The 15096-nt window shown below is 42.4% G+C and overlaps 1 protein-coding gene across 2 annotated transcripts in view; it reads left to right on the top strand.

Moving 5' to 3' along the window:
- Nucleotides 1-13421, top strand: part of wnt5b (wingless-type MMTV integration site family, member 5b) — an 82990-nt gene extending 69569 nt beyond the window's left edge. For both annotated transcript variants that reach the window (XM_084345402.1, XM_084345403.1), the window contains 5 exons: nt 1099-1186; nt 1349-1508; nt 5261-5553; nt 11306-11464; nt 11557-13421. In XM_084345402.1, coding sequence (XP_084201528.1) covers nt 1099-1186; nt 1349-1508; nt 5261-5553; nt 11306-11464; nt 11557-11856 — 1000 coding nt within the window. In that variant the 3' untranslated portion in view covers nt 11857-13421. The remainder of the gene's footprint in view (nt 1-1098; nt 1187-1348; nt 1509-5260; nt 5554-11305; nt 11465-11556) is intronic.
- The last annotated feature ends 1675 nt before the right edge of the window (nt 13422-15096 follow it).

Genomic DNA, 15096 nt, shown 5'->3' on the forward strand with positions numbered 1-15096 from the left:
AAGAGTTTTACTCAAGTACTATTCATATGGCAGACTTTCTCTTTTATCAAAGTAATATTTTAACACAATATCATCGCTTCTACCTGAGTGTGACCTCTGGGCTCTTTGTACAACACTGCCCACTCAGTCATTAAATCCATATGACTGATGATTATTTATCAAATCTCTCACCATGTTAAAGGTGCAACGTGCAGTTTGAGGGAATACATTGTAATCAGAAGATTATTGACTGATTATTTTATGCGTAAACAAACTAAATAAACAAACTCTCTTTGTTTTCGTGACCGAATAAACTGAATAAACAAACTGACCTTAAAGGACAACACAGTTTCATACTCTTTTACTTTGTTTATATGTGGCGGACCCTGCCACCTTTTCTAGCTTCAAACAGTGTTCTGGGGACCTCATTTTCCTTTGAGAACAGCTTGTTTATTCAGTGATGGAAAAAATATATATTTCTGAGTTTGTATTATTACCTCATTACTATTGTAAATATTAAAATTCTGAGTTTGAATTTCTTCTTCAAAATACTTAGTGCCCCTTTAATATTTGTTTTAACTACCAAGTCCATATCACCTAGTCCTTGTTTACAGGCCAACTATATATATGGGATATTTATTTTCCCTTTCTTTGCACGATCAACAAGCCAACTCGTGCAATAAATCAATAAATGCACTTGTTATAATACATGTTATAACTCTGAAACATAGAACTGATCTTTGTGTAGCTGTTTAGATGGGAAGCATCTCCACACAATCTGATTTCCATTTGTTTGTTTTGTTTATGGCCATGGTCATGTGGCCACAGATTGACATTTTTATTAAAGCAAAAGAGATCAAAATGTATGATTAAGGTACAGTTTTGGACAGGAACAGCGAGGGAAACCTGAGAGGAGCGTTATCGGTGATGAACACCAGAAGAGTCTATTTATCTACACTTTATAGGGCGGTTGTACTAATAAACTTGTGTCTGAACTTTGTCCTCCACAGCTCAGAGAGAGAGAGTCGTAGATCACAGAAATCCTGCCTCATCTCTTTAAGCTGAAAAGACAGAGTTTACTACGTTGAATTTAGACTTAATATGGCCTCTGTCTCTCAGGTCGCTCGCTCTGACCCCCATCCAGCGGCCAGAGATGTACATCATCGGAGCTCAGCCTCTCTGCAGTCAGCTGTCCGGTCTCTCTCAGGTGAGTTCCACTCTCAAGTTTTAAAAACAGGAGCTTATTTTGGCTTTTTGTGTCAGTGGTCAAATAAAGGAGAGAAGTCCCCCACAGGGAGCGTTAAAGTATCAAACCATTAGCGCGCTAATCTCTGCTAATCTCTCCTCCGTGCTGCTGTGCGCTCTGCAGGGCCAGAGGAAGCTGTGCCAGCTGTACCAGGACCACATGATCTACATCGGAGACGGAGCCAAGACGGGCATCAAGGAGTGCCAGTACCAGTTCAGGCAGAGGAGGTGGAACTGCAGCACCGTGGACAACACGTCTGTGTTCGGACGGGTCATGCAGATTGGTGAGTTTTTGAGAAAATCAAGAAGAGGATAAGGAAGTTTTGCTGTGTCATGTTTTAAAAGACCCGTCAATCTATTTCAGAGTCACTTCAGGTTCCACTCTGACAAATTGAAGTTTTGTTGTTGTTGTTGTTTTTCCTCCGATCCTATATGTGATTGTGTTTCATTGGGAGACAGTTGCACTCAAGTGAAAGAGTCCTGATTTCATCATGCATGCAAAAACCAGGAGTTACTGTTATCTTTGTTCAGCTGGAGGCGTTTATGACCCTTGATCCAATGAGACAGAAATGTAAGCGGTGGCAGCTGCATTGTGTTATTGACTGTGTTGAAATATAGAACAAGCATTTACAAAAACGTGTGGGTAACATTCACAGATTTGTCATGAAAACAGATTCATCTTTGTCACAAATCTGCTCAACTGTGTCCGGACAGGTCATGTACATCACAGTGCTGAATGTTTGACAGAACAGAGGTCAGCCACACGACAGGCTGAAATAATAGTACCACATGTCACTGTTTAGACAGGAATATGAGTTGAACAGTAGCCTGAAATCTGATCTAAAGCAGAGTTGAGAGGGTTAGTAGAGACACCACTGGTCCAATGAAAAGACAGACCATAAAGCTTTAAGGTAACGGTTTGGGAAACAGACTTTGTTTTTGACAAGGTCATTAAATTAAAAGTGATACAAACTTTAAGTTTGGGCCTGGAGACATGCTGCCACCACTTTTTGAAATGACCAATTTTGGGCCCATCACCATCACTATTAGGAATATAGCTCGCACCAAGAAATGTTAGCTAAGAAGTGACATTAATAGCTATTTTGAGTGGATACAAGTGTAATAAGTGAAGTATACTTACTGGTGGATGCATTTGATTCTTCATAACATCCATTAGTGTGTAGTGGAAGGAAACACTTATCTCCTGTAGTCTTGTCCATAAGTGCAATTTTGATGCACTTGTACTTTAGTTGTAAGTAAAGTTGTATTTCCATTTTCTGCAATTTTATTCTTCCACTGCACTGCATTTTGGAGGCAAATATTGCACTTTTACTCTACTACATGTATTTGATTACTTCATACTGGCTGCCAGATGCTTTGCAGATTGCATGCTGCACAAGAGCAGACTTTCACTTTTACCAAAGTAATAGGTTAAAGGTGCATTATGTAGTTTTGGGTAAGAAATTGTAAACAGAAGAGAAAGATCTTCACTGACTGATTTCATTTATGCCTAAACACACTAAATAAACAAACTCTCTTTGTTTTTATGACAGAATAAACAAACAAAACAAAACGACACAATTTCATACTGTTTTACTTTGTTTATATGTGGCGGACCCCGCCACCTTTCAAGCTTCAAACAGTGTTTTGGGGACCTTATCACATTGTACTTTTTACAACACTGCCTCAGATGGACTATTCATTGTAATATACACGACATTTAAAATCTTTATTTTGTAAACATATTACGCAGAAGTTTATGCCTGAAAGTTGGAGCCAGTTTGGGCTACTTGTCGTTTACGCATGCGCAATGCGACGGATAACTTGCTCAGTCGATTCAAAACGCAGACGCGTGAAAAAACCAGAAACTAAAGAGGCAGAAACTTGTCAGGTATCGGCGGTAGTCGTAGTAAACATCCAGCAGCAGGAGCTCAGACATGGATCAGTATCGGGTCCGTCTAATTCCCAGCAGGCGGTGTGGGAAAGCTCTCATCAACACGTAAGTGTCAAATCCGCTGCGGGCAGTCAGACGAGGTGTTTGCTGCTCCTCTGTCCGTCTCCGTCCCTCTCTGGCCGCCTGTCTCTCTATTGACAGTCGGCCTCTCTCCGCGTTTATACGGAGGTGTTAGTCGGTCCATTGTCCCGCGGCTGCTCTTTTGAAATGCGCTGATGAGCTGACACCGAGCCGGCAGATCCGGACCCGCTATTTGAAGTCTGGGCCCCGCAGCCTCATAAACAACCCGGCCCCTCTCTCCCTGTCTCTGTCTCTGTCCCTTTATCCTGCTGCATAATATGGACGAGCATCCTGAGAGCTGAGTGAAGAGCTCTCAGGCCTCAGCTCTGATTGCATACCTGCCTGCCTGTCTGTCTGTCTGTCTGCTGGGTGTTGATTCAAGGCTGCAGCCATCATGTGATGTATGATAGAGCGACACCAGAGGAGACAGAGCAGCTCTTTAACTATTTATTTTAAAGTTTTTGGGCCAGATTTCTAAAGGTTTTTGTACTGTGAGGAGGCAAAGTTACTTTTTACTCCACTACATTTGTCCGACAGCTTTAGTTACTTTTCAGATTACTCCACATATCTCCAAATTTGATTGAGCATCTTTCTGATAAACTGAAGTATTAAATGCTCCTTCATAGGTTGATATTCTCCCCCTATTCTCCTACTAAATGATGATCTTAGTGCCCAAAGGTCAGACTTCAGAAGTACAGATGTGTTAAAAAGTTACTTTGGTGAAAGTGAAAGTCAGTCATCTGAGTACTCTCAAAGTATCTGATATTAAATGTACTTATAAGTATCAAAAAGTATCTTTCTTGCAACTTCGGTGTCAAGAATACATTTAAAAGTAACATTTCAAGATATATTTCCATGTTTATACAGTGTACGAGGGGTCAGCCTGGCCAAATATCCGATCAGAATGAAATAATATAGTATAAAAGAAGTCTAACAGGATATTTGAAACTCAGTACCTTCAAGCTCCATCAAAGCATCACCAATCAGAAGACGGAAAAAAGGTGCTATCACAGGAATAAAACAGCAATAGAGGGCAAAAGTATGAGGCATTTCATCGTAAAACCGAAAAGTACCATTATTTATGAGAACATTAAACTCATCACATATATCCATATAGAATAAGGACATTAAATAGAGAAAATTAACCCTGTAAAAAGTCCAATAAAATGAAAATAAAACGGATAAAATGAAATTTGAGTGTAATGAAACCTCACTGCACTCTCTGTAAATGGTGGCACTGGTGGTGTTTCTGTGCCGTTCTCATGTAAATGTTTCCCCTCGCAGCACTTAACTCCCTCCTCCCCGTCAGCTCATCGCCGTCTTATTCTTCTGAAAGCTTTGTGTGATGATGCAGAGAATAGACATGCGGGCTGTGATGTGTATTCCACCGTGTAACATGGTGTTAGATGGTGTTAGTGAGCAGAAATCATTAATATGGACTCGTCTGTTGGATGTAAAGCATCAAAGCAACGACGGAGGATCGGTCGAGACGTTGAGTTTAGATGTTTTCCTGTTGTCTGTTTATGTTGTTATGTATGTAAGTATGTGTGAATGACCATTTAGAATCTGAATGTAGGTGTTTGTACAGAGCTCACCTCCCCTTGTGCTTTAAGTGTGTTTCCAAGTGGTATTATTGGCTATAAATAAGGGTTGACTAGCCACAAATAGGACAAGTATACCCAAATGCCTCATGGGAAAACTGATATGTTTACTTCATTAAATGCCGCTCGTGTCCTATGGATGACTGAGCTGGTATTTAAAGTTGTTGAGTCTAACCAGGTCCAGAGTTAGAGCCTCAAATCACATCTATTGTCTATTGTTGGGTCAGGTGGGTGTGGGGCTGTTTGCTGCATGTGTGTGTGTGTGTGTGTGTGTTGGGAGAGGGGGGGTTAACCTGTGCAGTGTTTCCTGTCAGCGAACACACACCTTAACTACAGCCCTAATTAAAAAACGTGATGTCAAAATAGAGCTTACTTTGAGTCATCTAAGAGTTTTAAGCAACCTATTTTCTCCCTCCATCAGGCTCCAGGGAAACAGCCTTCACCTACTCCATCAGCGCGGCCGGCGTGGTCAACGCCATCAGCAGGGCGTGCCGCGAGGGCGAGCTCTCCACCTGCGGCTGCAGCCGTTCCGCCCGACCCCGCGACCTGCCGCGCGACTGGCTGTGGGGCGGCTGCGGCGACAACGTGCACTACGGCTACAGATTCGCCCGGGAGTTCGTGGACGCCAGGGAGAGGGAGAAGAATTACCCGCGGGGCTCTATCGAGCACGCCCGGACACTCATGAACCTGCAGAATAATGAAGCGGGGAGACAGGTAAGATTCAGCATGAACTTAATTATAAAAAAATACATTTTTTAAATATGTTGCGTCTTTCTTTCACTCCAGAAAAAAACAAAACAAATGCACATGCTAGCCTTACCAAGATCTCTAGATGCGCGTACCGCTTTTGTCCACAGTGGCCGCCAGAATCAACGAAAATTAGAGTCCTTTGCAGCCGCTTTAAGTTTAGAGGTCTCCACACTTTTTCTGTATATCTTAAAGGAATGTGTGTGTGTCAAGGTGGCCCCCTGATTGCCTGACCTGGTAGTATTTGTGAGTGAGTGTGTGTAAGTTATTTATTGGGAGGGTCCAAATGGTATAACTGCTAACGCCCTTGGAGTCTGGCTAGGTCGCCAGGTCAATGCACATTCCAGTGAATTAACACACACACACACACACACACACACACATAGGCTCATACACACATATAATTGCAGGAACACAATGGACAATAACATGGCTAATTGTATGATGACATTGGATGAGACAGATGGTTCCTGGGGCTTTTTGGCCCACTTTGCTAGCCGTACAGCAACAATTAGATGTTTCAAACTTGATATTGGAGCTAAATTTCTTTGGAAATGCTTTCAGGTTACAAGAAAAGCACTTCAAGAAACCGTTCACCTTCGAATGAGCTGTACACACACACACACACACACACACACACACACACACACACACACACACACACACACACCTCCCTCATAAAAGGTCCATTTGCCCGTGCTGGTACACACTGGACCAGGAGAATGTGTTTATCTTCAGTTAGAGGGGCTTTGTTTAAGCTGTTTGCAAGACAGAGACGCTGTGTGTGTGCGTGTGTGTGTGTGTGTGTGTGTGTGTGTGTGTTTGCTCCGTTTGATTTGTGTGAGAGACAGTGAGCCTGGTTTTGCGTGTGTGTGTATCGGGGGTCAAAGGTGAGGGTCTGGAGAGGTTGTGTTTCTGCTGAGGGTCCCATTGGGGCTGTAGGAGAGAGTATGAGGGAGACAGATCTACTGCTGCAGCCTTAGTATTAACACACACACACACACACACACACACACACACACACACACACACACACACACACGGTTCCTCAGCCTTTCTGTAACATACACACTCCTTTGAATGAGTTTTCCTCCTCTCTCCTGTTTGATCCCTGGTTTTCATTGTTGTCTGTCCATCGAAACGGAAGAGAGGAGAAGAGAGAGATGAAAAGGAGGAGAGGAAGGCAGCCCCCTCTCCTCCTCTTCATCCCTTCTTCTCTCTTTTTCCCCTCTCTCTCCCTCTTTTTCTTTCGTGGACACGCCGGTTTGTCCTAAGCGGGATTTGTCTTGCTTGGTTGAACAAGGCAAACCGCAGGGCTTTTGTGGAGGTGACAGGGGCGTGCCGCTTGCTGTGTGTGTGTGTGTGTGTGTGTGTGTGTGTGTGTGTGTGTGTGTGTGTGTGTGTGTGTGTGTGTGTGTGTGTGCGCACGTGCGCTCAGCTACATTTGATTTGTGTGCAAAGAGGACAACATGGTGTGTGTGTCTGTGTGTACAAGCGTCTGGAGACAGAGACGCAGGGTGAGGGATGGACCTCCGTCACACTCCCCCGACTCTCAAAAGACCCACACACACACACACACACACACACATACACACAAATGTACACACATGTGCACAGTCACCTAGGTCCACTGTCTCCGTTTCACACAAATCAAATGAGGCAGGGCTCGTCACATAGAGACCAAAACAACGTTGCCGGTCTGAAGACAATAACAGGCCACCTTGGTGCCGACCTCTGCTCTAAACACAGAGGTAAACTTTCAGTCACAGGTCAGCCTGTGGATCAATGTGTTGCTTAACGCGGTAATGACAAGTTAATTGTTTCGATTGGAAACAGAACATGTCTTAACAAAAGAGAAACATTTTATGTATGTTTGGATCTAAAGAAAATAGAAATGTGTAAGTTTAAGCAAATGTAGTCGCAGCCAAAAAGCTGCACTTGAACACACCGCAAAGACTACAGACGACAGCCTGCAAGCTCATACGTTCTGCCAGTGTGAAAAGAATAACTCTGCGGGTGTACACATGTTATGAAAAGGGTTTTTTGACACCACTCTCACTAATATAGCCACTTCTAATCGAGAATATGTCTGATCAGTGGCAGACTCAGGATGTTTGAGGGGATCAGGGGCGAAAAAAAAAAGGGGGCACCAGCACGCAGAAAGCTATCATACATTTATAGGGAACTAGTTACAAACTAAAAAAAAACTTTTCACTATTTGTCCACTGGAAGGGCACCCTAGAGGGCACTTTATCTTATCTTATCTACCATAGGGGCATTAGGGAGGGTACTCTCAGCACCAGTGTGTCTGATAAAAAGTTGTAAATGTCACTGGCAAAGAGGAAGAGGAGAAACTTAAGGGGCTTTCCCTTCTTTCGTTTTTTCTTCTTGCGCACAGATTTGCTCAGGTAAACAGCCAGTCATAGTGATGTCTCTCACCGTCAGGCCTGTTGCTGATCCAAAGCAACGCATGTAATTATTATTATTATTAAGTTTTAGATAGGACTCTCGTCAATCTAGATCTTAGTGTTTCAATCCCTGGTTAGTGCCTTTGTTTAGTTTAAAGTTGCTGATTTGATTCACCAAACCAACAGTCAGTGTGATAGTCAGTTTCTCCACAGCTGCAAAGTTTATCACCCACATCGGAGCTGCTCCGAGCAAAAGTAGAGCACAGGCGGAGTAAATTAGGCCAACAGACGGTCGCAAAATTAGCTTAGAACAAAAGCAAAGATTTAATGTCATAACTATATTTTGATTTTAACAACAAGAACTTCGTCTTGGCTATCTTTACTCCTCATTCTTCAGTGATCCCGTCACAAAGGGCGGGCTATTTTCTCTATTTCTGCCCCATTCTAGCACTAACACCACACACACACATACACACACACACGGCTCCTAACCCCTAACCCCTGTCTGAGTTGAACCTATTGTGCCTGACACAGAGACCGTGTCTCTACCACGGATGGCTGACCGTGTGTGTGTGTGTGTGTGTGTGTGTGTGTGTGTGTGTGTGTGTGTGTTTTCAGCAGGTCCAGTGTCACTGCGCCCAGCAGGCACGGCCCACCAAACAGCTCAGTGTGGTGCTGGACACACACAGACTCATACAGTAGATCCATGGTTTAATTTGACAGCGTGTGGTTACTGGCGCTCGTAATATTGATAATAATAATGAGCTGTTTCTATAGTAACATTCAAAGGATGCAGCTCAAATAGATAAATCTGCAACACAAAGTGCAGGAAACATAAGCAAGTAGTAACTTAAAAGACTACTTAGAGAGAAAAGACTTGTTAAAAGTTAAAACATCTGTTTGAGGCTGTTGCTCGTAAACTTCCGCTGATTCTGCCTCCTTGTATCTTTCAAAATGTTAACATAGTTTGGGGCCATTACATAAAATAAAGAGATGCGTCCCTAATTTTCTTACTACCGTGGCTCCGAACCTCTAATAAACCTCACAGCGGGAGATCTGAGGAAACACGAAGGCTCGTAAAACAACTAGGAGCCATAAAATATAAGAATTTCCTCCTGCTGTTGTATGAAACTAATCCTTAACCTCCCATTAACTCCTCTCTTGCTGTGAACAATAAAGAGAAACAAAAAGAAAAGCGCCTTTTTATTTTCCATTTAAATCCAAACTGTTGCAGAAGAAAAATTTGAGAAACTATGCGAAAACAGAGCCACGGGCTTTCTACCTCACAAAATGTCATTGTCCTCGGCTCTGAGGGTCACGGGGGTCGGATCACGGGATTGGAGGGTGCCGAGTGCTATGCCTGCTGGGTAGTAAAGTAGAGGACAGGGGGAGCGGGAGGTTGGGGGGTCGGGGGTGTTTCGGGATGCAGGGGTTAACAGAGGTGAGAAGGTAATTGGGATCAGGCGATGTGTGGAGACGGAGCGGTGGGAGAATTCAAAATAGTTGATTCAGCAAATATGTCTCGGTGGCGTTGGCGCAAACTTGAGACAAAGAATGTTTAGACGCGTAGTGCATGGTATCACTGGTGTGTGTGTTGAGGAGGGGTGTGTGGTGTGACTTGTTTCTGAATGTAGGCGAAGCTGCGTGAGTGGAGGGCTCCCCCTAAAGTTCACTGCTGCTACGGCCATAAATCTTGTACTTCCTGTTGAGTTTATTTTAACACGCCCAAACATACAAAATGCTTCGTGATGTTGAGACACGAGTCGCCGATCGATTTCACAGTCATAATGTAAAGAAATTGTGAAAATTGGCCAAGATCTGGACTATTTGGAGACACTGATACTCATTTTTTTGGGAGCGTGTGGTAGGATTTTACAGGATTCAGAATGGGAATCATGTCTGCATTTATATTTTTAGACATTTGGTCTTTGCTGCTGTTTAAAACGATTTCAAGAGACATTTGGGGCTCAGTGTCATGAAAAAGTAATAAAATGCCACTGTAGGACGCTGTAATCCGCTGAAAGCCAAACTAATAAAAAGTCATCCTATAGTTTTCCTGCTTGTGTTCTTTGAAATGACTGCTCGCTGTATAATTGTGTGGGAAACTTGATTTACAATAGCGCCACACTTCCTCCGCCTTCTATTTTCAGTCAGCTGTTTGTTTTAGTTTGGCGGTACAGCCGAGGAGAACAGCTCATACGGAGCAAAAGTATTTTCTTCGTTTTTGCATTTTTCCTTCTGGTTGTCTATGTAACCGCACATTTTAACGGGAGGTGGTTTCGCGCCAGTGCACAGTGCTGACAGACAACCGGAAAACATCTTTCTGGATTTATTGCCGTTTAAAGACAATTTTAGAGAGGTGCAGCCGTGCATACGCTGCGTAAGTGCACAGCTGGCACATGAGGATGATACATGTGGTTTCTCTACCATCATTTTTTCTCCCTCCCGTTTAATTTGTCAGCAGCATATTTAAAGATTTGAGCTGAGCGACAGATAGATGGTTGTAATGCCGTCATTTTGAGGCAACTTAGCTCGACAAACCACATGAATTCCACTAGTCAAAAGCTAAGCTAGGCTAGTTATCTTATAGCCAAACTAGTTTACTTCATAATAAATGTATTTTTACATGCCATTTTCACTAAAATTAAACATTTCTAAGGTATAATATCTATTATGTTGGTAGAAAATGATCTCAATAAGTCAGATTCTTGCAAGTTTTGACCAAATATCAAGGCTATTTAATGCATTTGTCTTTGTAGGGCAGCATGAGCGAAACAACTTCACTTAACTTAACTGTTTTTGTTAATATTTGTTATCTGGATTTACCTTTTCCAGAGGCAATTTGTTGAGCACGTTAGTAGTAGGAGGGAGTGGTAACACATGTTCACCACTAGATGGTAGCAGCGCAGCAGCAAATAGAGTAGATCTACTCTCCAACATACTGTTCCAGGTCAGACCTTCAGTCTGAAAGATAATTTCATGAGAATGAATTATAAAGGTCCAAGATATAAATACATTTTCATTTTCCATTCCTTTTCTCCTCTGTCTTTTTACTTTACAACAATCATTCGGTTTCTAAGGGGAATGAAGATTAAAGCAAAAAGTGGCTTTTATTCTACATGTAACCAACAAACTGTCTCATTTTTGGTTTAAGAAGAAATAAACATTTTCTTTCTACACCTAAAATTAGACAGATTCAAGAGTGAGTGTTTATAGTGTGAATGTATTGTGTTTTTGTCTGTTCCCTGACAGCAATGAAGTCAGATATAAGAAAACCAACCTCATCTATCTTTTTCTCCTCTCTCCACCAGGCGGTCTACAACCTCGCAAATGTGGCCTGTAAGTGTCATGGCGTCTCAGGTTCCTGCAGTCTGAAGACCTGTTGGCTCCAGCTGGCCGACTTCAGGCGCGTCGGGGAGTTCCTGAAGGAGAAATACGACAGCGCGGCGGCCATGCGCATTGGACGCAAGGTACTGAACTCATACTGTCACGAACAAAATACTGAACAGAAATATACTGGAAAACAATCTGAAATCTTACACCAACCGACTCTCTCTGACAGGGCAAGCTGGAGCTGGTCGACAAGCGCTTCAACACCCCGACCCCGGAGGATCTGGTTTACATCGACCCAAGCCCCGACTACTGCCTCCGCAACGAGACCACGGGCTCTCTGGGCACGCAGGGCCGCCTGTGCAACAAAACCTCGGAGGGCATGGACGGCTGCGAGCTCATGTGCTGCGGCCGGGGATACGACCAGTTCAAGACCTACAAGCACGAGCGCTGCCACTGCAAGTTCCACTGGTGCTGCTACGTCAAGTGCAAGCGCTGCACGACGCTCGTGGACCAGTTTGTGTGTAAATAGCACTGGAAAGGAGGAGAGGGAGCGGAGATAAAGGGGGGACGAAGGATAGAAGACAGGAGGGTGAATTTTCAGGGTTTTGTTCAGGATAAGTTAAGATACACAGGTTTAATTTGAACCCTTCTCTCTTTTATCAACACCTGCGTGGCCATTTTTAAGCACAATAACGTAGAGATAGACTGGCAGGGAAGAAGAACAGATGTGGGAAGAAGGAAGAATTCGATCGTGCTCTTTGGACAACAGTTTTTTCGACGGAGATTCCCTTTTCTCACCATTGTCATCGTCACTTCCTGTCCGGTGTAACATCCTGATCACAACCCTGAAGGAAGGAGGAATGGAAAGACGAAATGGATCAAAAAAAGGACATCAAGGACAAACGGACCTAGAAAAATGGAACAACTGGATCCTGAAAAGAGGGACACATGCAACCAGTGTGATAAAATATGAGATGAAATAAATATATAATTAAGTAATAAATAAATGTACAACTCTGATTGTTATTTAAAGAGGCTCGAACAAACCCGAGGGACAGTTTGGACTCATGAAACTGAGTCCTTTTGGAGTTTGAAGCCATTTGAACGGTTGACCTTTCACCTTGCAAGAGTAATTCTAGCATATGTGAGTTGCTCAAACGCACTTGCGATGCTAGGAGAGGACAGCCGAAACTCAAACAGATGGTTGAGAGCGAATGGAAGAGGAATCACATGTGAACGGAGGGAATGGAGAAAAAATGGGAAAAAAGTTAAAGGAAGTTTGGTTGATTGTTTTCCGGCAACACGGCTAATTGGAATTTCCCCGCTGTCGATCCGTGTTCAGACGTGCAGTAAAAACACTTACTGACAGGACACACTTCATCCATTTGCCTCCCTGTTACTGCTCCTGTTAGAGCAGATTTGCAGCACCTGTGAGCTGACAAGTGTGTCCGCGCAGGTTAATGAGGCCGCGGCCATCTTGACAAGCGCGGCCGTTTTAAGCAAGCTCCGCGACCTTCATCTGACAGTGAAGTGGGCAAAACCTCCATTAGTGAGATTAATGTGCCGTATCTGCCTTAATGAACCCCGCACTAAGAGACACGTTCACTGTGAGTGGACCTCTTCATCTCACGCTGTTATGCAACTTGTTAAGTCAACAAGAAGCCCTGTGGTGTCAGTTCTGGCAGATTTGCCACCAATTTAACATTTTATAATAATTATACCATGAATTTTTTGCAATTTGTATTGGTTGAGATTATTGTAAATGTACAATGTATTCCGATGGATGGACACGAACATGGAGAGGACGAAGAGGAGGACTGAACATGCTGTGTGGAAAAACAGAGAGGACTGCAATTTATTATGTGCTACTTTAAAAGAAGAAGGTATATTTTATTATTGTCTTTCATCTTCTGTTTTCTATGTTTTATACATGAGTATTATTGTGTATTCTTTTGATAAACTAGTCTTCTTCGACAATGAGGCGTCGTCCTGTTTTTGAGTCTGCTGCGGTTCTTTTGGAAAAGTCTGATCAGGAACAAGAGTTTCGCTCAGTTCCCAGACGTCTACAAACAAGTCTTTGTCATATCAGAGGCTGTTTTGGAAAATGATGCCGCGATTGCTAAATCGGGAAGTAACGCAGCACAATGAGCTGACTTACAGTAGTGACATTCACAACATGAATGAAGGAAATGGTATAATATAGCAGGTCATTCTACTGTAGTCTGGAGCACTGGCTGAATGACAGACAATTATATTTCTCTACATTTTTAACAAGTAATTTAATGTGCAGTATTTTTGTAAGATATAAACCTATTCAAATTAAAGGATTAGTTCACCCAAAAATGAAATTTCAGTCATTATCTACTCACCCTCATGCTGACGGAGAGTTGGTTGATGATCTGTAGTCCACAAAACATTTCTGGACCTTCACAGCAAAACAGCATTGCAGCATTCTCCAAAACAACTGAGCCACTTCACATTCATCATCAGTTGTTCGGTCCCCATCTACTTCGGTTTGGGAGAATGCTGCAACGCTGGAAGCTCCAGAAATGTTTCGTGGACTACGCAACTTCAACCGACTTTCCATTGGTGAACTGTTCCTTTAAGTCTCTTGTATTGGTGTTTGCTTTTACAATAACTGTTCACTTTAGTATGAACATGTCCTCATTTTTTCATCATCTCACTGCATAATATTACAAAATGTTGCAATGTATACCCTTAAGGGTGAGTAGATAATGACTGAATTTACATTTTTGGGTGAACTGTTCCTTTAAGTCTCTTGTGTTGGTGTTTGCTTTTACAACTAATATTCAACTTAGTATGAACATGTCCTCATTTTTTCATTGTCTCACTGCATAATATTCTCTAAAGAAACTGGCCGTAATAAATAGTTGTTGTAGCCGTTAAAAACAGTCAGCAGAAACGTTTTATGTGTGCTGTTTGTGTGACAAAGCCTCTGAATAAACATATCACCCGACACTAAAACTACAATGAACATTTGTAAATATTTAAATATTTATATGATATATATGAGTCATCTTCTAAACATTTTCATGTCAACAGAATACTTTCATATTGATTAAGAGCTGGTATGAAATTGAAACACATTAAAGCAGCTACGATGAACTTTCTATGTTGATTAATTTTCCCATTTTGCAACAGTAAGAATAGCGTGCTCACTCCACAAATATATTATATGTACAGTAGAGAATAATCCCCAAACACAAAACCTATCGTCCGACTTTTACATTTACATTAAACGTCCAGGGTGTAGGATTTAGTGGCATCTAGTGGTGTAGGTTGCAGATTACGACCAACTGAACACCCCTCGTCTCACCCTCCCGATACAGTGGCCTACTGTAGGAACCCGGCCTTTCCCTCTGTAGATATAAAAGGCTCATTGTAATGTCACAAAAACATAACGCTTCTTAGTTTCAAGTGATCATACACCAATGAAAACATAATTATGAATATTATATTCCATTTCTGCCCCCAAATCCTGCACACTGGATCTTTAAACTCTTTAGCAGACAATCCTTAAACCCCTTATTCAGGATCAATAACTGAAAAAAATGACTTGTAGATCCATGTCGGCTGATCGTATCAGTGAGCAGAATGTCCTCGTGTTTAATATTAAATCACGTTGTGTTTATAAGTGTATTGTTTTCCAGCATGAAAAAGTAAAGTATAATGTATGTTGGTAAAGTTGTTTTTCAGTTCATTTATTAGCAGTTGTGATCGTCATTCCTCATCTTCTCACGCCTCCTCG

The sequence above is a fragment of the Pagrus pagrus genome, assembly GCF_965226575.1.
Source record: "Pagrus pagrus genome assembly, chromosome: 23".
Classification (NCBI taxonomy): Eukaryota; Metazoa; Chordata; class Actinopteri; order Spariformes; family Sparidae; genus Pagrus; species Pagrus pagrus.